The sequence below is a fragment of the Globicephala melas genome, chromosome 1, assembly GCF_963455315.2.
Source record: "Globicephala melas chromosome 1, mGloMel1.2, whole genome shotgun sequence".
Classification (NCBI taxonomy): domain Eukaryota; kingdom Metazoa; phylum Chordata; class Mammalia; order Artiodactyla; family Delphinidae; genus Globicephala; species Globicephala melas.
Window position 1 is genome coordinate 53,601,997 of NC_083314.1, and position 24,452 is coordinate 53,626,448.

General features: G+C 36.4%; 1 protein-coding gene across 8 annotated transcripts in view; it reads left to right on the forward strand.

Moving 5' to 3' along the window:
- The window catches only part of COP1 (COP1 E3 ubiquitin ligase), a 278,313-nt gene that overhangs the window by 38,601 nt on the left and 215,260 nt on the right, over positions 1 to 24,452 (forward strand). For 7 of the 8 annotated variants that reach the window (XM_070043911.1, XM_060296028.2, XM_030875399.3 and 4 more), the window contains 3 exons: positions 8,530 to 8,627; positions 14,811 to 14,887; positions 15,569 to 15,688. In XM_070043911.1, the coding sequence (XP_069900012.1) occupies positions 8,530 to 8,627; positions 14,811 to 14,887; positions 15,569 to 15,688 (295 nt within the window). The remainder of the gene's footprint in view (positions 1 to 8,529; positions 8,628 to 14,810; positions 14,888 to 15,568; positions 15,689 to 24,452) is intronic. The other variant, XM_030875400.3, reaches the window with a different exon arrangement.

Sequence of the window (24,452 nt, forward strand, 5' to 3'; positions counted from 1 at the left end):
CTACTGTTGGTTATTTTGAATCATATTTCCTTGACCGATACACCTTTACAGGTTTGAGAGCTCAAGGCAAACATGTGGTTGCTGGTATAATTTCTGTGAAATACTTAGATTTACTATCAGCCTTATAGATGAAACTATAATAATAAACTTTTGGGTTTCTTAATTGTTTAAAGAGCTTTGACTGCTGTTTTAGGAAATTGGGGGGTGCTGGGTAATTAGGATGAAGCATGAAGCACCTTTAACTCACTTGTGGCGGATAGATGCGAGGGCCATTAAAGCAGGGTGGAAGGTCATTGGAAAAGGATATTAGAGGATTAAAAAGTTCTGTGTTCTTTAACACTTTGCTCAGTGCTGTCTTTAGGTTATATGTCATGCTAATCTGTATATTTTAAAAGATTTTCAGTTGTGATAAAATATACTTAACATTTACCATCTTAACCATTTTTAAGTGGAGTAGTATGAGTATTGTAACATTGTTGTGCAAATCAGTCTCCAGAATGTTTTTATCTTGCAAAACTGAAACTATACCCATTAAACAAGTGCCATTTCCCTCTTATCCCAACCTCTGTCAATCACCATTCTACTTTTTGTGAATGTGACTACTCTGGATACCTCATATAAATGGAATCAAACAATATCTGTCTTTTGTGACTAGCTTATTTCACTTAGAGTGTGCTCAAGTTTTATCCATGTTGTAGCATGTGTCAAAATTTCCTTCCTTTTTGAGGCTGAATAACATTCCATTGCATATACAGTTGGCCCTCTGTATCTGCGGGTTCAGCATCTGTGGTTCAACCAACCACGGTTCCAAAGTATTTGAAAAAAAATTCCAGAAAATTCCAAAAAGCACAACTTGAATTTGCAGCTCACCAGCAACTATTTACATAGCATTTACATTGTATTAATTATTATAAGTAACCTAGAGATGATTTAAAGTATACAGTAGGATGTACAGTAGGTTATATGCTAATAGTACACCATTTTATATAAGGGACTTGAGCATCCTTGGATTTTGGTATCTATGGGGGTCCTGACAGCAATTCACTGTGGATACTGAGGGATGACCATATATATCATATTTTGTTTGTGCATTCTTCTCTCTATGGACACTTGCATTGCTTTCAGCTGTTAACTATTGTTAATAATGTTTCTTTGAACATTGGTGTATAAATAGCTTTTTGAAATCCTGCTTTCAGTTCTTTCAGGTATATACCTGGAAGCAGAATTGCTGGATCATATGGTACATCTGTGTTTCATCTTCTGCAGAACATCCATACTGTTTTTCATACCTGCAGTACCATTTTACATTCCCACCAACAGTGCACAGGGTTCCAAATTTTCCACATCCTTTCCAACACTTGTTATTTTCTGTTCTTTTTTAATAGTGGTCATCCTAATGGGTATGTAATTTGTGTATGTTTAATTCCTTTAGTTTATTTACCTATTTATTTGATTGGAGGTGGTATATTCTACTTGCAGTCAGTCATCTCCCTAAATTATTTACCCTCTTTGTTTAGTATTTCTGTTGTGTTCTAATATATCTTATTATTCTAATTCATGTTGAACTTAGACCCACAATTTTATACTGAGGTTGAATATGATATCTGGTAGGTTGATATCCATTAGTGAAGACGAGTATTGTCACCAGTTTGTAAGTCCTTTAGTTTGATCTGGAGTGCAGTGCTTTGTTGATAGGTATATCCAATCTGCCAGTCATTTAGAAAGAAATTTTAGAATAAAAATAGCTTCCTTAGCTTGCATTATCTATGTCCTTTATTAAAATAAAAGTTATTAAAATCATAAGAACAATGTATACTGTTGGCTATAAAAACTTCCATTGTACAGAAAGGTATAATATGAAATGTAAATGTTTCCTTTCCCCTAGCCTTTCTTTTCTACTTTCTCAAAGATTATCTCTGGTAAGAAGTGACTGTGTATTCTTTCAGAATCTTTTTGTTGGTTTTTTAAAAAAGGCCATCTTGCCTTCTTAAATAATTTTTATTTCCTGGTATATATTGCATTTACATTATTATCATTTGTGAATCACTTTCTTCTATATATTGCTACTGAAATTCTGGTCATGTGGGTCTTGACACATGTATGGGCTTGGTCTTTTCAGGCTGATTGTTTAGCAGTAGTGTTCTCTTTGGTCCATTAATTGATCCAGCACCTTAGCATTCCATAGGAAATCATATACTTCTCTTAGAGACATTGGGTTTTGATTATTCTGGATAATTGGGTGATTTATGGTAGGCTTTCTCAACCTTGGTAGTATTGACATATTAGACCAGATAATTCTTTGTTGTGGGTAGCTGTCCTTGGTATTTTAGATTGTTTAGCAGTATCCCTGGCTTCTGTAGTAACCCAGTAACAACCCTTTTACTCCAAGTTGTGACAACCAAAAATGTCTCCAACCATTGCCAGATATCCCTTAGAGGACAAAGTAGCCCTTAGTTGAGAACTACTGATATAAAGCTAAAAGAGCAAGTTCTTGAAGTTGGTGGACCAGGAATCTAGGTCTGGGTCTAAAACTTACCTTTGTCAAGTCAGTCAATATATCATCTTCTTCTGCTCTCTGGCCCCCAACCCCCATTGTCTTCCTACCCTTTCACTTCTCTTCTTTCATAGATTTGAAGGTGTTGAAGTGTGAAACAGATTGTAAAGTGAGGTTTCCATTTTTCCTAACTGCCCTTGTCTAACATATTCACTGTGGCATTTAAAAAAGCTTAAGAGTCTGCTGAATCAGTTCAATGATCTTGCTTCAGTATGTTGTGAAGTACAATAAATTACTAATTGACTTTATAACTAGACAGGCCGGGCCTTTTCAGTGAGTCCTGTAATCTTCATGGTGTGAGTTTAGTTCGTTGGTTTCTTAAATACCTTCTTTTTACCTTTAAATAAAAATAAAGGTTAGATCTTTGTTACAATTCAAGTTACTTTGTTACACTCTGATGTGATCGTGTTTTTTTAAAAAAAGTATTTATTTTTTTATTTTTAGCTGCGTTGGGTCTTCGTTGCTGTGTGCAGGCTTTCTCTAGTTGTGGCAAGTGGGGGGCTACTCTTTATTGTGGTGCGCAGGCTTCTCACTTGTGGTGGCTTCTCCTGTTGTGGAGCACAGGCTCTACGGTGCGGGCTTTAGTAGTTGTGGCTCGCGGGCTCTAAAGTGCATGCTCCGTAGTTGTGGCACACAGGCTTAGTTGCTCTGCGGCATGTGGGATCTTCCCGGACCAGGGATCGAACCCGTGTCCCCTGCATTGGCAGGCAGATTCTTAACCACTGTGCCACCAGACAAGTCCCTGTGATTGTGTTTTAAAATACCTACCAGAAAACAGGTGTTGGTAGGATAGGGATGATAACATTGGTAGGAGCCAATAAACCTGGAAGCTGACAGTCCCATTGCCAGGCTTGATGAACTGTGAGACATTTTGTTCTTTTGTTGAAAGCAAAAGCTCTTAATTATTTACGGTGAGACATGAGAGGCCTGTGGAACTTCAGTCATTAACAGTAGCCTGTTGTATCAACTGTTTGCTAAGTTGAACCCTGGCTGGTTACCTGGAGCCAAGCAGAATACCACTTCAAGGCTCCATCCAGATTATTAACACTAAATCAAATTGGGCCACATCAACTGTTTATTCCTTGTCCCACTTAAAAATGATAAGTCTTTCCTAGTAACAGGTTGGAGACATTATAGCGGGAAGTTCTTTCACTTTAAATCATTCCCACTTCGCAGTGAGCCTGCTATTAGCTATAATCTAACTGAAACTCAATGATATAATTTTAAAAATCTGGCTTCTGTATGACATAGAGGTAAGGTTTGCTCTTTTTCTTTCCCCTTTGCTGCCTCCAGCTTGTCCCCTGCCCTCTGCTTCTCAGACCTCATGTACGTCAGCTCCTGATTTACTGTTTGCTTCAATAGAAACTAGTTATAATTAACAGGGTCCCTCAGTGTTGTCATCTTGCAGCATACCTGTGATCAAGCCTGGGTGTCAGTTTGCCTTTTGGGACTTTTGACTAATCCATCACCTCATACCTTACTATTAGTCTTTTTTTGTACCTGGTTCTTATATAGAACCACTGGTACTGATTTTTTTTCTTTTCTTTTTATAGTTCCTTCTTTTTTGAGAATTTTCTAATTATTCAGTTTTCTGTATCTACTCATCCCTGTTGACACAGACAGAAAAATCAATTATATTTTGTAGGTAGGTATATACTTAATAGAAGAAACAGAGCAACTGTATACATCTGTGGAGGAATATTCATTCTTTGTGGTCAGATCTACACTTATCAGGGGACATAGGTACCGTTAGCACACTGTGGTACTGAATAAATTTTTTTAAGAGTTGCAGTGTGAGTAGCTATTGAAAATTTCTCAGGTAGACCCAAAATATATATCCTTCTTATCTCTTTTTGCCCACCTATTTTGATCACTAGTTTAGGCATATACTCTTCTTTTGGAATCCAAAACATTGCATTTGGGCTGGTGATGGTCAAGGAGATAGATGAGTGAGAATGAATTAGAGTTACTGTATTGAGACTTTCTCGCAGTGTTTTATATGACCCAGAAGGCAGCAGAAGTATGTTTCTTTTTTGGTTATATCTATTTTCTCATGCATTCAGAATTTATTGAGTTCCAGCTCTTTAACAGGATATTGTGCTAGATATTGAGGGTACAGAGATGAGTAAAACAAATCTCTGCTTTTAATGAGCAAACAGAAGAGGGGCTGACAAACACATACACGGATTAAGTACAGAATAAGACAGTTACTATTTCTCAGACTAGGGAGGGTCTACCCAAGGTGGTAGTGAGGCAATAGATGTTATAAAATAAACTTGATGCATCTTGTTATCACTGCAGTTTTATACAGTGGCGTGTCATTTGATTCATTTAAATTTTATAGTATAGATGGTTATTATCAAGTACAATGCAGAAAAGTCATTTGAGCTTCTGTTTCTGAGGACAGTTCCTTCTGGTTGTGTCCTAGACTATCTTTTTCTTCTAAGAGAGGATGGTATGCTAGTAAGCTTACTGACAAGGGATATGATTAGGATGCTGAAGAAGGGAGAGGAGAATGTTCTATTGGATTCAGGAATAATTTCTTGTATATTGACAAACTCTTTATCTGGCTTAACAATTTAGCTTGTTTTTCTTGTCATTTTATTTGCTCATTTTCTGACTACCATTTCTTTTCAAAAGCCATTTGCTAAAACCCCAAATGTCCTTCTTCTGCTTATCTGTCAATCCCTGTCTCCTGTCTTTAATAACCCTCTCATAGTCTCTCCTTCATGACTTGCTTTATTTGAACTTGCAGGTTTTTTTTTTTTTTTTTTTTGGCTGCACAGTACAGCTTGTGGGGTATTAGTTCCCCAACCAGGGATTGAACCTGGGCCACGGCAGTGAAAGCACTGCTTGAGTCCTAACCACTGGACTGCCAGGGAATTCCCTGCAGGTTTTTTTTTTAAAGGATTAAATCTTGTCATGTATTCTGGTAATATTAACTCATTTCCTTTTCCCCTAAGCAGACTATAAATGTTCCCATGTTGGAGCTCTTAATCTATTGTATTTGCATATCTTCTTTATGCTTTTCCCTTGCAATAAAATGAAAAAAAAATTTAGAATGTTATTTCTTTCATTGAAGTTTCCATGTAGGAAGTTTCCTCTCAGATATGGAGCCTATCTTTTGGTAATGTGGTATTCCTAGCCTTGTCATAGTTGCAGGAGCTGAAGATATTGTTTCTGGAACACTGTGCAAGTCATTTGTTCTGTATGTAATATTTGAGTACCTGTTATATGCCAGGTGTTTAATCTTTGGGCCCCTGTACTGTGCCAAAGACCACGCTACATTGATTCCCTATAATGTCCTTCTTTTTGCTTGTCTTGCAAGTAACAAATGTGAGATGAGAAAGTAGATGATAACTAGAACAGAGCAACCTGATGGATGTAGCATTTTGTTTTGATAAGGTGGAGGGAAGTAGGTAGATATAAAAATCTGCTTCAGTTTATGAAGCTGAAGCAAATTTATAGTAATTTGGACACAGGATAAAAGAGTTACTGTCTTTTTAGGAATCATCTTATATGTAAATCACCCTTTAAATTTCTTAGAAGTAATTTTTTTTCCTGATTGTTAGGAGCAGTACATGTTTACTATAGAAATTTGTAGACACCTACAAAGAAAAAGTTTCCCATAATTATATTACCCAGTGGCACATACTGTTAACATTATGGTGAATGTCTTTTTCGGTTTATTTTAAATGTTCACATTTAAATGCTTTCAGTTTTTGTGTGGAATCTTTAGGATTTTCTATATAGACTATCATTTCATTTGCATACAATGACAGTTTTACCTCTTCCTTTCCGATCTGGATACCTTTTATTTCTTTTTCTTGTCTGGTTGCTGTGGCTAAAACGATTAGAACTAGTAAATGAATTGCGCAAGGTGCAGGATACAAGATCAATATACAGAAATCTGTTCCATTTCTTTACAGTAACAATGAAATATCAGAGAAAGTAAAAAAAAAAAAAAAATTCCATTTAAAATCACATCAGGGCTTCCCTGGTGGCGCAGTGGTTGAGAGTCCGCCTGCCGATGCAGGGGACATGGGTTCGTGCCCCGGTCTGGGAAGATCCCACATGCCGCGGAGTGGCTGGGCCTGTGAGCCATGGCTGCTGAGCCTGTGCGTCCAGAGCCTGTGCTCTGCAATGGGAGAGGCCACAACAGTGAGAAGCCTGCATACTGCAAAAAAAAAACAAAAAAACAAACAAACTAAAAATAGAGTTACCATATGACCCTGCAATCCCACTCCTGGGCATATATCTGGAGAAAACTGTTAATTCAAAAAGGTTCATACACCCCAATGTTCATAGCAGCACTATTTACAATAGCCAAGGCACGGAAGCACCCTAAATGTCCATCAACAAATGAATGGATAAAGAAGATGTGGTATATATACAGTGGAATATTAGCCATTAAAAAGTGAAATATTGCTATTTGCAGCAACATGGGTGGACCTAGGGATTATAATACAAAGGAAGTAAGTCAGGCAGAGAAAGACAAATATTATATCACTTATATGTGGAATCTAAAAAAATAATACAAATCAACTAACTTACAAAACAGAAACAGACTGACAGACCTAGAAAACAAACTTATTACCAGAGGGGAGTGATAAATTAGGACTATGGGATTAATAGATATACATTACTATATATAAAATATATAAACAGCAAGGATTTGCCATAAAGCACATGGAACTATATTCAATCCCTTGTAATAACCTATAATGGAAAAGAATCTGAGGCTGTTCATCTGATACTAACACAATATTGTAAATCAAACTATAGTTTAATAAATACAATTTAAGAGTTTTAAAAAATGTACACGTACATAATTTTTTAAAACAAATGGAATTGTATCCACTGTGTTAGAGGTTATTTTTATTTACTATCATAATTATATAGTGACTTTTTTCCTAATGTCGATTTGATATTTCTTTGGGGTTTAGTTGAATGACATTTTCAAAGTTTTTTGTTATAAGACAATACACAATTGTAAAAAAACAAACATTACAGAAATATATAATCTAAGAAGGCAAAAATTTCTCATAATCATATTTCTCCAGCTGTACCTATAAATAGTTATTAGATTATTTTTCATGGCGTATAGTTACATATTACAGTGTGACTTTTATTGGCTGTATACATTGCATTGGATTGATGTTTACAAATTTATGTAGTCAATTTCCTAGTGTTTTGGTTGCTTCTAATTTATTTTGCTATTTACAGATAACTTTGAATGGGACATCTTTCTACATATATATATCTGCTTATTTCTATAGGATAAATTCCTAGAAGTAAAATCACTACATGAAAGAGAATACACAGCCTTAAGTTTTTCCATACAACTTGCCTTCTAGAAAATGGCAGTTCCTGCAGCAGTACATGAAATTATTCATATCTACATGTACTCTTTAACTCTGACAGTTTTTTCTTTATTTTTCTATTCTGATTGGTAAAAACTAATATATAATTTTAAATCAATTTTTCATCCTAATGAAAGTGATGATTTCCCATGCTTAATGACTAATTTTTGTCTTGCTGATTTTTCTGTTCTTCTCTTATTTTCTTTTCATTTGAATGAGCTCTTTTTGTATTGAGGGTATCAGCACTCCAAGGATACAGATAGTCTGTTTGCTTAACTAAATTACAGGCATTTGTTTTTCTTGGTGTTGTTATATACTGTTTAAATTGCATAAACTTAAAAGTTAGTATATCTTTTAAAATTTTATATCTAGTAGGCTTGTTATTTGAGTTTATTTTTAAATAATATTTTAAAATAACTTTTGTATACTATTATCTAATAAATGACCTATGTATCTTCTAATATAAAAGTATAAGCTGAAATAAATTTGGTAACTGCTAGATAACTTATGTTGAAAATGAGGAATAGAAAACTAATAGGCATTATTTTGTGACTAGTTTATTAATTTATCACTGATTTAATCAAGCTATTTTATTTTTTCTCTTGTTTATAGCTACAAGTGTATTCATCAGAGTTTGGAGGACAATAATAGATGTCCCAAGTGTAACTATGTTGTGGATAATATTGACCATCTGTATCCTAATTTCTTGGGTGAGTCTTTGGAATGATTTTTAATTTTTAAAAATATTTAGTTCCCAAAAGGGTGTGTTAGCACTAATTTATTTAGAGAACGTAGCTTAGAGGTAAGCAGTCTCTCCTACTCAGCAGGGTGCTTTTCCCAGTCTTCCCCGGGTTGTGACGTTGATTCTATACCGTATGTACCATATCATATTATATTTAAGTTACATTAAAAAAAAAAATTGACTGGTACAACTCTTAAATTCTTACATTGATGGCTGGACAGAATGTGAGGCTAAAGGAGAATGCCAGAGTTCCAGATACCTGTCTGTATATCATGTTGTGCATTCCTGTTGTTTCTACTTCTGGGGCAGAAGTGAGAAGCAATGGAGGAAAAGGTTAATGGAGAGGCGGAAGGGAGATAAAACTTGTATATGAGGACTCCTAGATGGAGGAAGAGAGTCTGTGACCTGGGGAGGCGATTGAAAAGTAAAACTGGGGAAAGAAAGACAATGGATATGGAATTTTTGAGGGAGGAATGGTGACTGGAGAAGAGAGGCACAAATAGGGAACCCTTAAGGTAAATGGTAAGTGATTGGGAATAGTATCTAGTCAGAGGCCAATTATGAAAAATCTAAAAATTCTACATGTTGAAAAGCCTAAGATATTGTGGAAAATCTTTAGTTTGAGTTTTTGGAAATGAAGATTAATTTTCCAAAGATTAATTTTCAGGTATGGGTAGGCATGAAGTAGGGCACTACTGGGTATGTATATCAGAAAGGATAATTCTTCATTCTAAAGAGTAACACACTCAGAGTTAAGGATGTGGTGTCTACTTGTGTATTAGATTCTGACTTGCCAGTGCTTTGGTTGCAGTTTGATTTGTTTGGTGGTTTATAATACATCATGAATTGGAACCTTTTCAGCCATGGCTTTCCTTTTTTATCTCTGCTCTAAAATTACATTGGCTTCAGTCCTTTTTTCTCTTTCACTCTTCAGTACAATCCAATATATTTTCATACAGGAAAATCATCAGATGATTGCATAGCAGAAATGAACTCTGAAGGAAATATTTTGAAGATTTTCTGTTGGAATACCAAGTTCTTCTAGGTAGATAAAGTCTTGTGGCAAACTAGGAGAATGAACTTAGGAAAAGAAGAAACACTGAGTGGTATGATACTCTGTGGGACTGGACTTCATGAGCTAAGTTAGGTGAAATGGAAACCAAAGTCCCACAAAGCAGAACCCTTTGTCCATGAACTCACAAACATGGATTGATGCTGCTTTGTGCATCTAGAATCACTCTTCTATGAGTTGTCATAACTTTCGAAAATTACTTCTTCTTTTGGAATGGTTAAATACAGAAAGGAATCCAGTGGTCTGAAGATTTTGGTATTGATATTTACCCAATTTAATGAGTCCAAATTCTGTTATGTGAATTTCTAAATAGTGAGATAGCGAGAGAGAGAGAGAGAGAGAGAGAGAGAACACCATTATACTGATATGGAAGGAATATGAAAATACAGCAGTAAGATGTAAAGTAATTTCATACTTTATATATTCTCAAATGTATATATTCAGTGAATAGTGAAGTCATAATTACTGATTTCCTAAGCTAGAAATTATCTTGTCAATGATACAGTTTTTTTTAAAAAAAATTTATTTATTTATTTATTTGGCTGTGCCAGATCTTAGCTGTGGCACAAGGGATCCTCACTGCCGCACACGGGATCTTTGTTGCGACATGTGGCCTCTTAGTTGCGGCATGCAGTATCTAGTTCCCTGACCAGGGATTGAACCTGGGCCCCCTGCATTGGGAGCGTGGAGTCTTAACTGCTGGACCACCAGAGAAGTGTTTTTAACCTTCTCTTTATATGGATAAAAATTTTTGGTTTTGGGTAATTGGAGTGTGTTTTATGCCCATATTTGAAATCTTTTAATTATAGTGCAGCTTCCAGTGTGATTATTTATGTCAGCCATAGAAATAACATTTTATCCTGATATATCTATTTCTGTTTTACTGCCCATCACCCTTTCCAGTCTTTAGCTTTGTACAGTGATGGTCAAATCCTTCGGTTCCCATGCACTCAGGATGCTACTGAGATCTATTTCTGAAAGTGGAATATCATTTGTTTTTTCTGAACTGAAAAAACTATTCCCATTGCTTTAGTCTGATTTACATGATTTGTATAGTGCCTGTAGTTCTTGGTTGGATTAAAAAGACCTTGAACCTTTTAAAAGTAATTTCAGATTTCCTCTTGAGCATGGTGAAATAAGTATAAGTTCTATGATTCTGAAGTGTTCTAGGTAGACTTGCACCTTTTTTATTGCTAGGTTAGGACCCTTCACTTTTAATGCTTTACGTTTACCTTAGTCATGGATAGAGGGCTGGGCTACCCATTTTCTGTAGCAGTGGTCTTCAAACCTTTTTGCTTGGGTGACCCATATAAAAATTCTGAAAAATAATGTACTTCTTCCCACATTGATGCCACATTTTAAATGAGCATCCACATTTTTTCTTTATAATTTAAGTGTTTGTAAAGGATATAATTTTAGGAGTATTGTAAATATGTTTATTTAAAAATAAGCTTTATCTCTTTTTAAAATATATCCAGTAGAATCTGAATAGTATAGTGATTTGATACTTATCATTGATTCAAAAATAAATACTTTTCATTAACAATGGGAAATTTCATTCTTTGTCTCTTTGAACTTATTCTTAAATTGCATATTGCTCACATAACTTTTTCCTTGTATAATATATTTCATGCTTGAAATTCTTACTGATTTATCTGTCATACTTTTCTGTAACAGAAAATAGAACTTATAGACCTTGAAGTTTCTTTTGAACATAATTTTATATTAAGTATTTTAAAAATCTTAAATGTTTTATCTGAGTTGTTATTGTAATTATTAGACATGCAATTGATCAAATAAATATTTACAAATTTTATAAAGTATTAGACATAAAAATTTATTGAAAATCGGCTGCTTAATGTGTGATGGTGTCCTCAATTAGTTCCATTGCCATTTGTGGTTATTACTAGGACAAGGACTCAGTTTCATTTGTATTCTTTTTATTTATTTATTTAGGATCATCACAGCTTTTTAAAAAATTGAGATATATATAATATTGTGTAAGTTTAAGATTTTTCCTTTTTATTTTTGAAAGGGTAAGTCATGAGAAACTTTGCTTACATAAATAATTTGATGGGGTTTGAAGGAACTTTGTTCCTGCTACATCACTTAGTTCTTTGATCTCCTTCTGAATTATGTGCTTCAATAAAAGCACTTACTTAGTCAAAAAAATTTTTTTAATACCCTATTAGTTAACAAGTCCACTCCTTTCTTCACTTTTAATGAAAGCAAAGAATTGGAAGCTAAACACTCAAGTAGGATTAGGTTTTTCTGGTCATTAGAGTCATGCGCTTTTTTGTCAAGACAGATATTTTGATTTTTCCTTTCATGCCCTAAGCACTACAGTAAAGTCCCTCGTTTTTCTTCTTCCTCTACCCCCGCCCCCCCCAAAAAAGGCTCACTCTCACTCTTCACCTTTCTATCCCCTTGGTCTTGACAGCTCTCTTTCTCTCTCCTGATCCTGGAAGGCTCATGTGGGGTGAGGGGGTGTCTCTCCTCCCACCTCTGCAGTTGCTCTCCTACACTCTTGCCAAGGCTTAGCTCTCCCAGTCCCTCCATGATGCATGATCTCTCTCCAGCTACCAACCCCTGCCCCCCACCCCCCAGCAATCTCTTTTCTAGTGTTCTCTGTGTATAAAATTTGTAAATTGAATATTTTTATCTCTCTAATGAATGACCCTCTTATTCTTTAATGTAAAAGGTAACGTACACGCAAAATTTAAAATCCTTGTTTAAAAAAATGTAGGCAGCTCACATAACGTCTTACTACTGCCAAGTGCTTTCCCAGGTGCTTTATGTGAGTTAACTCATTTAATTCTCCGTCCTATGACATAGGTAATTGTTGTCATCCTCATTCCTCCAGCGAGGAAACTAAAGCACAGAGAAGTCAAGTAACTTGTGTAAAGTTCTACAGCCAGTAAGTGGCGGAATTGGGATTTGGTCCTAAGCAGTCTGGCTTGAGTATGTGCTTTTACTATACTATCCTGCCTCTGAAAAGACAATTGCTAGAATGAAAGCTATAGCAGTAGAAAGGCATTGTTTGTTCTTAGTACTATGGCTATTATAAGGATCCAGAGAATTATAATTATGGATATAGAATATTCACGTTCAGTGGTATATGAGATTTCTTGGTAAAATCCAATGTGGTGTACATATTTAAGTATTACAATTATTTAAGTTACAATTTTTATTTAAATAGCTAATTCTGTAACTGAAACATTAAATTCTTATTCACATACTCCTCTTTATTCCCACTACGTTATTTCAAGTTCTCTCCTTTATCTTCCCTGGATTATAATAATAACTGCTTGTGAGATAACAGACTCCTCAGAATCAGGCTCTGATCTGTCTATAGTTCCAGCCTTAGTTCTTAGCCCCTGTTAATCACTGACAAAATCACTCTGATCCTGTGTTTCAGCTATATTGATTTTAAATCATCTTATATCCTGCTATTTTATGACTTTACCCCCTCCACGCACACACCATTTTTTTTGGCCGTGGAATCTTAGTTCACTGACCAGGGATTGAACCCAGGCCCATGGCAGTGAAAGCGCTGAGTCTTAACCACTGGACAGCCAGGGAATTCCCCCCACACACCCTTAATGTGAGTTCTTTTCCACTTTTCGTCCTGTTTAGTAAGTCCCTGTGTGCCTGTTATGGCCCAGTTCTAATGTCACCTTCTGTGTGAAGCCTGCTTGTTAATATTTTAATTGATCCTTGTCCTTTGTTCTTTTAAAATCTATTTCAATGATAGTACTGATTATCATATTATAACTGCTGCATCACATATATTTCTCTTCCTACTCTGAGTTGCTTGAGTCTTGAATTAAGTCTTACTTAGGTTGAGTCTTACTTAATCTTTAAAGCTTGGCTCCTAGTGTGGCCCTGGAACCTCTCTGATTTGTTCGAAAATATTTGTAGTAGATTGTGGTATAGTGGGAAGTATTAGATAGTTGGGTTTGTTTCCCAGCTCTGTCTTGTATTGTATGTCACCATGAGTAACTTCCTTATGCTCTTTCTAATATTCCCTCATCTCTAAAATGTGAAGAATAACCCATAGGATAATGTCTAGGAATTAAAGGCTAATAAGGTAACAAGCTTAGTGCTAGTTGTCCTTTTCTTTATCAGTTTATTTTTTTTATCAATTGGGTGTTAAACACAAAAGAATCCAATTAAAAGTGGTTTGAACATTAAGGAAAATGTATTGATTTATACAAAAAGAATTTTTAGAATTAGTTAAGTTGGTATCTCAGTGATATTATCAAGTTCTTTCCATCTTTCTGGCCTTCTGTCTCCAGCAGATGTGTTGGTTCTTTGGCTAGCTCCCCTCAAGATTGCAAGATGGCTTTAAGCAGTTCCAGATATCATCCCTTAATGAAGGGAGAAAAAGAACTTGTTTTCTTCTATCCTTGTCTTCTGAAAGACAGCATACCCTTCATTGGTCAAAATTAGGTCACATAGTTAACCCTCCATCAATTGCTGGCAAGAGTGTGTGACTAGATTGGCTTAGGTTAGTCAAGATTCATACCATGGGGCCAGTGAAGGATCTAGCCTCTCTGAAAGTATGTGACAGTTGGCATTCTGACATTTGGAAAAAAATCCTATTTTTATTTTTAAAAAAGGTTAGAATGGTTTATGAATAGGTAACTGACAGTGTTTGCCATGATATTTATGGAAAAGTCACAAACAAAAAGAACAACAAATAAAAATCTTTAGTGCCTACCTCATAGAATCGGCCAGTTACCCTGTAGAGCATGGGACGATCTCATACAGTGAAGACTTGTCTTTCTCCAAGTGCTGATAGTGTCATCATTGAGACATGTAAGAGAAAGTACATATTCTGAAGAATTCTCCTCTCGTAGTAATAGTAGTGGTAATAATAGTAGTTGTAGTAGTAGTAGCTGCGGCAAAACTGCTTCTAATTTGAAATAAAATAAAAACTTAGCATTTTCTGCTTAGCATTTTTTAAGGTTTGGGACTTTTTAAAGTTAAATAGAATCCATCTAAACAGAACAATTGGACGATACATTTAATAAAAATATAGATTTTGTGTGCTTTTTGTTTTGTTTCTGTTTTCAGTGAATGAGCTCATTCTCAAACAGAAGCAAAGATTTGAGGAAAAGAGGTTCAAATTGGACCACTCAGTGAGTAGCACCGTATGTTTCAACTCTTACTACTATTTTTAATAAATCTCAATTTGCTGTTTTTATTGGTTTAATATTAATTAGGTATTAAAGCTTAGCATATTATTGATTTTTCTTAAAGGAGATTTAAGATTATTCTATTCAATAAAGAACTTTCTTACCTGCATTGTCTAAAATTTACTCTTATCTTTTGAAAGGTCTGGTGAGATTACATAGAGCCAGAGTTGGCTTCTAATACATTACATTTGAAGAATTATATGGCAGGGTGAAACTATGGGTGGTAATTTGAAAAAAAAGACTCTCAGTTTAAGAGGATTAGCCCAAATTATTGAAGCAAATGAGCTTAAATTAATACCTTACCAAATACAAAGTTGCAAATATGGTTAGACAAGTAATTAAAATCCAGGCACTTATTTTGAAGAGAATTATACCTTTAGAGATGCTGACTTAACATGTCTTAAATATGCCTTTCATATCCATTGTTTAAATTTATTTAGGGGAGAAATAGTGATTAAATTATAATTAGAAGGCATTGGGGAGCCACTAGCTGGGGAAGGAATAGGTTGGAATGTCATAGTTTATTTTTGATATGTTATCTAATAAGCATATTAGGAAGTAGCAAACATTTATTTTTGACTCTCTGAAACAATTGTCTTAGGAAGTTGTTGTGTTTCTTCTTTTCTTTGTTTTTAGAATGGCCACAGGTGGCAAATATTTCAGGATTTGTTGGGAACTGACCAAGATAATCTTGATTTGGCCAATGTCAACCTCATGTTGGAGTTACTAGTGCAGAAGAAGAAACAACTGGAAGCAGTAAGTGGCCCCTGAACTTTAAAAATTTTGTTTTAAATGGTGCTCTGTCAGTTGCATTGAAAAAGATCTAGAAATGTTTAAAAATAATAGGGTAGGATTACTCAGTCCATCCAGTTTTATTCAATAAGAAACATCTGCAAGCTACCACTTCTAACAGGTTCCCCTTTTTCAATTCAAGGAAAGAACAAATTCCTTATAATACAACTTACTGGCAATGGCCAGTTTGTATTAACAAAAGCTGAATGTTAAGATCATGAGAAAGTACAGTTTCATTTTAAAAGGGAACAATTACATTGGTTATTTTTTCTTCTAGTGAATCTTCCCCTCTTCACATATGGGATTTGGAGGAGAAAACAGTGATTATTTCTACCTACATAAAATCCTTCCAGCAGGTGTTGATTGGCAGTAGCAGCAGTCTGTGGCTTAACTAAGGGTATTTAGAAAGATGGGAACTAGAAAGAAATTATATTCTGTTTCATGTAATGGAATCTAAATAAATGAAAAATTGCATTTATTTCTGGTAAATAAATGTAAACAATATAAAATGGGAATTTGCATGTGTTCGTTAGGAATTGAGTATGCTTCATTATAAAGAATATATACCTTAGCACAAGCAAATACCCACCCTGACCTAGCTTAAACAAAAAGGGGATATAAATTGACAGAATAAGGGACTGAGTAGCTTACACACATAAAAGGAAGAGCTTAACAACCAAATGTTGGGAAGATTGGAACCATCACTTCTCTGGAGACTATATGCAAATGAAATCAGATACTTGAATGTTGTTGGGAGATTTTCTTTTTTACTTTTCATGACTGTTTCTTTAGGACAGGTCTGATTTTCTTTTCTCGGATTTTTATTATGTGGCGGATAATGTGGTCACCTGTACTTCCTCATTTATATTTATGTTTTTTTGATCAAAGAAGAAAAAGAGCTTTGTAGCTTGATTTTAAAAAATTCTGTGGATAGATTCTGATTAACATAGCCTGGATCTGGGTACCACTTAATATAATGAGAATCTCTTAGTAGGAGAAAGGAGTAGGTGAGGTTGAGCTGACCAAAATGAGTCTACCATGCTGTGTCTTTTTTGTGGTGGGAATTTCTCCTGTGTTTTTGGTCGGGGGGTGGGGGGGACTTTATCTTTAATTTATTTTTTTCTTTCAGTTTTGTTGAGATGTAATTGATATATAGCACTGTGTAAGTTTAAGGTATACAGCATAATGACTTCATGCATATATTGTGAAAGATTACCACAGTAAATTTACTTAACATATATCATCTCATATAGATACAAGAAAAAAGAGGAAGAAAAAGTTTTTTTCTTTGTGATGAGAACTTTTAGGATTTACTCTCTTAGCAACTTTCAAATATACTTTCCAGCAGTGTTAACTATAGTCATTATGTTGTATGTCATATCGTCAGTACTTATTTATCTTAAAACTGGAAGTTTGTGCTTCTTGACCTTCATTCAATTCCCCCATCCCCTGCTTCTAGTAACCACAAATCTGATCTTTTTTTGTGAGCTTGGTGTTTTTAGTTTTTTTGTTTTCTTCTTTTAAGCTTCCACATGTAAGTGAGATCATGTAGTGCTTGTCTCTCTTTCTGACTTATTTCATTTATACTGCTCATAAAGTCCATCCATGTTGTCACAAGTGGCAGAATTTCCTTCTTTTTTATGGCTGTATAGTATTCCATTGTATATATACCACATCTTTATCCAATCATGCATTGATGGACACTTAGGTTATTAATATATCTTGGAAATTGTAAATAATGCTGCATGAACATGAGGGTGCAGATATTGCTCTGACATAGCAATTTAATTTCCTTTGGATATATACCCAGAAATGGGATCGATGGATCATATGGTAGTTTTATTTTTAATTTTTTTAGGAACCTCCATACTATTTTCCATAGTGGCTATACCAATTTACATTCCCACCAGCAGTGCACAAGGGTTTCCTTTCCTCCACATCCTCACCAGCATTTGTTCTTTCTTGTCTTTTGGATGGTGGCCATTGTGACCTGTGTGACGTGATGTCTCCTTGTGGGTTTTTTTTTTTTTCTCGCAGTATGCGGGCCTCTCACTGTTGTGGCCTCTCCCGTTGCAAAGCACAGGCTCCGGACATGCAGGCTCAGTGGCCATAGCTCACGGGCCCAGCTGCTCTGTGGCATGTGGGATCTTCCCGGACCGGGGCACGAACCCGTGTCCCCTGCATCGGCAGGCGGACTCTCAACCACTGCGCCGCCAGGGAATCCCCCCTCCTTGTGGTCTTGATTTCTATTTCCCTAATGATTTGTGAGGTTGAACACCTTTTCATGTACCTGTTGATCATTTGAATGTCTTATTTGGAAAATCCTTTGCCCATTTTTAAATTGGATTATTTGGGGGGTTTTTTGCTATTGAATTATACGAATTCTTTATATACAGTATTTTGGATATTAACCTCTTATCAGATATATGATCTGCAAATATTTTCTCCCATTGCATTGGTCGCATTTTCATTGTTGATCATTTCCTTGATTGTGCAGAAGCTTGTATGTTTGATATAGTCATACTTGTTTATTTTTGATTTTTTTGCTTTTGCTTTAGGTGCCATATCCAAAAATTGTTGCCAAGACTCTCCTATGATTTTAAACATAGTTTTCTATTAGCATCTACTGTATGCTAGATGTTGTGTTAAGGGTAGTGGAAAAGACAGGATTCTGCTGTGTGTGTGTGTGTGTGTGTGTGTGTGTGTGTGTGTGTGTGTGTGTGTGTTGGGGGGGATAGGGTGGAGTAGCTGAGGAGATAAACTAAATATTTTCACATAGTAAATATTTTCACATAGTGATATGTGAAAAGTAAATATTTTCACATAGTGATAAGTGATATAAAAATACTTCTCTATGATAGACTGAACAAACAGTCTTGCTCCCTTAATGCTATTAAAATGACAGTAGAGAGGAACTTTAAGATTGTGGAAGAATAAGACGTGGAGATCACGTTCCTCCCCACAAATACATCAGAAATACATCTACATGTGGAACAGCTCCTACAGAACACCTACTGAATGCTGGCAGAAGACCTCAGACCTCCCAAAAGGCAAGAAACTCCCCCACGTACCTGGGTAGGGCAAAAGAAAAAAGAAGAAACAGAGACAAAAGAATAGGGATGGGACCTGCACAGCGGGAGGGAGCTGTGAAGGAGGAAAGGTTTCCACACACTAGAAGCCCCTTCGTGGGCGGAGACTGTGGGTGGCGGAGGGGGGAAGCTTTGGAGCCACAGAGGAGAGCACAGCAACAGGGGTGCAGAGGGCAAAGCGGGGACATTCCCGCACAGAGGATCGGTGCCAACCAGCACTCACCAGCCCAAGAAGCTTGTCTGCTCAACCCGGGATGGGTGGGAGTTGAGAGCTGAGGCTCCGGCTTCGGTCGGATCCCAGGGAGAGGACTGGGGTTGGCTGTGTGAACACAGCCTGAAGGGGGCTAGTGTGCCATGGCTAGCCGGGAGGGAGTCCTGGAAAAGGTCTGGACCTGCCTAAGAGGCAAGAGACTTTTTCTTGCCTCTTGGTTTCCTGGTACGCGAGGAGAGGGAATTAAGAGCGCCGCTTAAAGGAGCTCCAGAGACGGGCGCGACCCGCGGCTAAAAGTGCGGAACCCAGAGACGGGGATGAGATGCTAAGGCTGCTGCTGCAGCCCCCAAGAAGCCTGTGTGCAAGCACACCTGTGCAGCAAGCCACTGCCAGGGTCCTGTGATCAAGGGACAGCTTCCCTGGGAGAACACACAGCACGTCTCAGGCTGGTGCAAAGTCATGTTGGCCTCTGCCTCCATACGCCTCCCTCCCCCCAGCCTGAGTGAGCCAGAGACCCTGAATCAGCTGCTCCTTTAACCCTGTCCTGTCTGAACGGGGAACAGGCACCCTCAGGCAACCTACATGCAGAGGCGGGGCCAAATCCAAAGCTGAACCACAGGAGCAGTGTGAACAAAGAAGAGAAAGGGAAATTTCTCCCAGCAGCCTCAGGAGCAACGGATTAAATCTCCACAATCAACTTGATGTACCCTGCATCTGTGGAATACCTGAATAGACAACAAATCATCCCAAATTGAGGAGGTGGACTTTGGGAGCCGCGATATATATATATATATATATATATATATTTTGTGTGTGTGTGTGTGTGTGAGTGTGTATGCATATGCTTCTGTGTGTGATTTTGTCTGTATAGCTTTCTTTTTACCATTTGTCCTAGGGTTCTGTCTGTCCCTTTTTTTTTAAGTATAGTTTTTAGCACTTGTTATCATTGGTGGATTTGTTTTTTGGTTTGGTTTGGTTGCTCCCTTCTTTCTTTTTTTTATTACTTTTTAAATCTTTTTTGATAATTATTTTTTATTTTAATAAATTTATTTTATATTATTTTATTTCATTTTATTTTATTTCATTTCATTTTATTTTATTTCATTTCATTTCATCATCTTTCTTTCTTTTTTTCTCCCTTTTAATCTGAGCCATGTGGATGACAGGATCTTGGTGCTCCAGCCAGGCGTCAGGGATGTGCTTCTGAGGTGGGAGAGCCAAGTTCAACACATTGGTCCACCAGAGACCTCCCAGCTCCACGTAATATCAAACGGTGAAAATCTCCCAGAGATCTCAATCTCAACGGCAAGACCTAGCTCCACTCAACGACCAGTAAGCTATAGTGCTGGACACCCTATGCCAAAAAACTAGCAAGACAGGAACACAGCCCCACCCATTAACAGAGAGGCTGCCTAAATTCATAATAAGGTCACAGACACCCCAGAACACACCACCAGATGTGGACCTGCCCACCAGAAAGAGAAGATCCAGCCTCATCCACCAGAGCACAGGCACTAGTCTCTTCCTCCAGGAAGCACAACCCACTGAACCAACCTTAGCCACTGGGGGTAGACACCAAAAACAATGGGAACTACGAACCTGCAGCCTGCGAAAAGGAGACTCCAAACACAGTAAGTTAAGCAAAATGAGAAGACAGAGAAACACACAGCAGATGAAGGAGCAAGGTAAAAACCCACCAGACCTAACAAATGAAGAGGAAATAAGCAGTCTACCTGAAAAAGAATTCAGAATAATGGTAGTAAAGATGATCCAAAATCATGGAAATAGAATGGAGGAAATACAAGAAACGTTTAACAAGGACCTAGAAGAACTAAAGAGCAAACAAACAGTGATGAAGAACACAATAAATGAAATTAAAAATACTCTAGAAGGAATCAATGGCAGAATAACTGAGGCAGAAGAATGGATAAGTGACCTGGAAGATAAAGTAGTGAAAATAACTACTAAAGAGCTGAATAAAGAAAAAAGAATGAAAAGAATTGAGGACAGTCTCACAGACCTCTGGGAGAACATTAAATGCACCAACAATCGAATTATAGGGGTCCCAGAAGAAGAAGAGAAAAAGAAAGGGATTGAGAAAATATTTGAAGAGATTATAATTGAAAACTTCCCTAATAGGAAATAGTTAATCAAGTCCAGGAAGCACAGAGAGTCCCATACAGGAAAAATCCAAGGAGAAACAGGCCAAGACACATTAATCAAACTATAAAAAATTAAATACAAAGAAAAAATATTAAAAGCAGCAAGGGAAAAACAACAAACAACATACAAGGCAATCTTCATAAGGTTAACAGCTGCTGTTTCAGCACTCTGCAAGCCAGAAGGGAGTGGCAGGACATTTTAAAGTGATGAAAGAGAAAAACCTACAACCAAGATTTCTCTACCCAGCAAGGATCTCATTCAGATTTGATGGAGAAATTAAAACCTTTACAGACAAGCAAAAGGTAAGAAAATGTATTACCACCAAACCAGCTTTAAAACAAATGCTAAAGGAACTTCTCTAGGCAGGAAACACAAGAGAAGGAAAAGACGTACAATAACAAACCCAAAACAATTAAGAAAATGGTAATAGAAACATATATATTGATAATTACCTTAAATGTAGATGGATTAAATGATCCAACCAAAAAACATAGACTGGCTGAATGGATACAAAAAAAAGACCCATATATATGCTGTCTACCAGAGACCCACTTCAGACCTAGGGACACATACAGACTGAAAGTGAGGGGATGGAAAAAGATATTCCATGCAAATGGAAATCAAAAGAAAGCTGGATTAGCAATCCTCATATCAGACAAAATAGACTTTAAAACAAAGACTATTATAAGAGCCAATGAAGGACACTACATAATAATCAAGGGATCAATCCAAGAAGAAGATATAACAATTGTAACTATTTATGCACCCAACATAGGAGCACCTCAATACATAAGGCAAATATTAACAGCCATAAAAGGGGACATCAACAGTAACACAATCATAGTAGGGGACTTTAACACCCCACTTTCATCAATGGACAGATCATCCAAAATGAAAATAAACAAGGAAACACAAGCTTTAATTGATACATTAAACAAGATGGACTTAATTGAAATTTATAGGACATTCCATCCAAAAGCAACAGAATACACTTTCTTCTCAAGTGCTCATGGAACATTCTCCAGGATAGATAATATCTTGGGTCACAAACCAAGCCTTGGTAAATGTAAGAAAATTGAAGTTGTATCCAGTATCTTTTCTGACCACAATGCTATGAGACTGGATATCAATTACAGGAAAAAATCTGTAAAAAGTGCAAACACGTGGAGGCTAAACAATACACTACTTAATAACTAAGAGATCACTGAATAAATCAAAGAGGAAATCAAAAAATACCTAGAAACAAATGACAGTGAAATCACAGTGACTCAAAACCTATGGGATGCAGCAAAAGCAGTTCTAAGAGGGAAGTTTATAGCAATACAATCCTACCTTAAGAAACAAGAAACATCTCAAATAAACAACCTAACCTTATAGCTAAAGAAATTAGAGAAAGAAGAACAAAAAAAGCCCCAATGTTAGCAGAGGGAAATAAATCATAAAGATCAGATTAGAAATAAATGAAAAAGAAATGAAGGAAACGATAGCAAAGATCAATAAAAGCTGGTTCTTTGAGAAGATAAACAAAATTGATAAACCATTAGACAGACTCATCAAGAAAAAAAGGGAGAAGACTCAAATCAATAAAATTACAAATGAAAACGGATAAGTAACAACTGACACTGCAGGAATACAAAGGATCATGAGAGATTACTACAAGCAGCTGTATGCCAATAAAATGGACAACCTGGAAGAAATGGACAAATCCTTAGAAATGCACAACCTTCTGAGAATGAACCAGGAAGAAATAAAAAATATGGACAGACCAGTCATAAGCACGGAAATTGAAACTGTGATTAAAAATCTTCCAACAAACGAAAGCCCAGGACCAGATGGCTTCACAGGCGAATTCTATCAAACATTTAGAGAAAAGCTAACATTTATACTTCTCAAATTCTTCCAAAATATAACAGAGGGAGAAACACTCTCAAACTCATTCTACAAGGCCACCATCACTCTGACACGAAAACCAGACACAGATGTCACAAAGAAAACTACAGGCCAATATCACTGTTGAACATAGATGCAAAATCCTCAAGAAAATACTAGCAAACAGAATCCAACAGCACATTAAAAGGATCATACACCATGATCAAGTGGGGTTTATCCCAGGAATGCCAGGATTCTTCAATATACGCAAATTACTCAATGTGATACACCATATTAACAAATTGAAGGAGAAAAATCATATGATCATCTCAGTAGATGCAGAGAAAGGTTTTGACAGAATTCAACACCTGTTTATGATAAAAACCCTCTGGAAAGTGGGCATAGAGAGGACTTACCTCAACATAATAAAGGCCATATATGACAATCCCACAGCCAACATCGTCCTCAATGGTGAGAAACTGAAACCATTTCCACTAAGATCAGGAATAAGACAAGGTTGCCCACTCTCACCACTGTTATTCAACATAGTTTTGGAAGTCTTAGCCACAGCAATCAGTGAAGAAAACGAAATAAAAGGAGTCTAAATCGGAAAAGAAGAAGTAAAGCTGTCACTGTTTGCAGATGACATGATACTATACATAGAGAATCCTAAAGATGCTACCAGAAAACTACTGGAGCTAATCAATGAATTTGGTAAAGTAAGAGGATACAAAATTAATGCACAGAAATCTCTTGCATTCCTGTGCAGTAATGATGAAAAATCTGAAAGTGAAATTAAGAAAACACTCCCATTTACCATTGCAACAAAAAGAATAAAATACCTAGGAATAAACCTAACTAAGGAGACAAAAGACCTGTATGCAGAAAATTATAAGACACTGATGAAAGAAATTAAAGATGATACAAATAGGTGGCAAGGTATACCATGTTTGTGGACTGGAAGAATCAACATTGTGAAAATGACTATACTACCCAAAGAAATCTACACCTTCAGTGCAATCCCTATCAAATTACCAATGGCATTTTTCACAGAACTAGAACAAAAAAATTCACAATTTGTATGGAAACACAAAAGACCCCGAATTGCCAAAGCAATCTTTAGAAAGAAAAATGGAGCTGGAGGAATCAGGCTCCTGGACTTCAGACTATACCTCAAAGCTACAGTAATCAAGACAGTATGGTACTGGCACAAAAACAGAAATATAGATCAATAGAACAGGATAGAGAGCCCAGAGATAAACCCATGCACATATGGTCACCTTATCTTTGATAAAGGAGGCAGGAATATACAATGGAGAAAGGACAGCCTCTTCAATAAGTGGTGCTGGGAAAACTGGACAGCTACATGTAAAAGAATGAAATTAGAACACTGCCT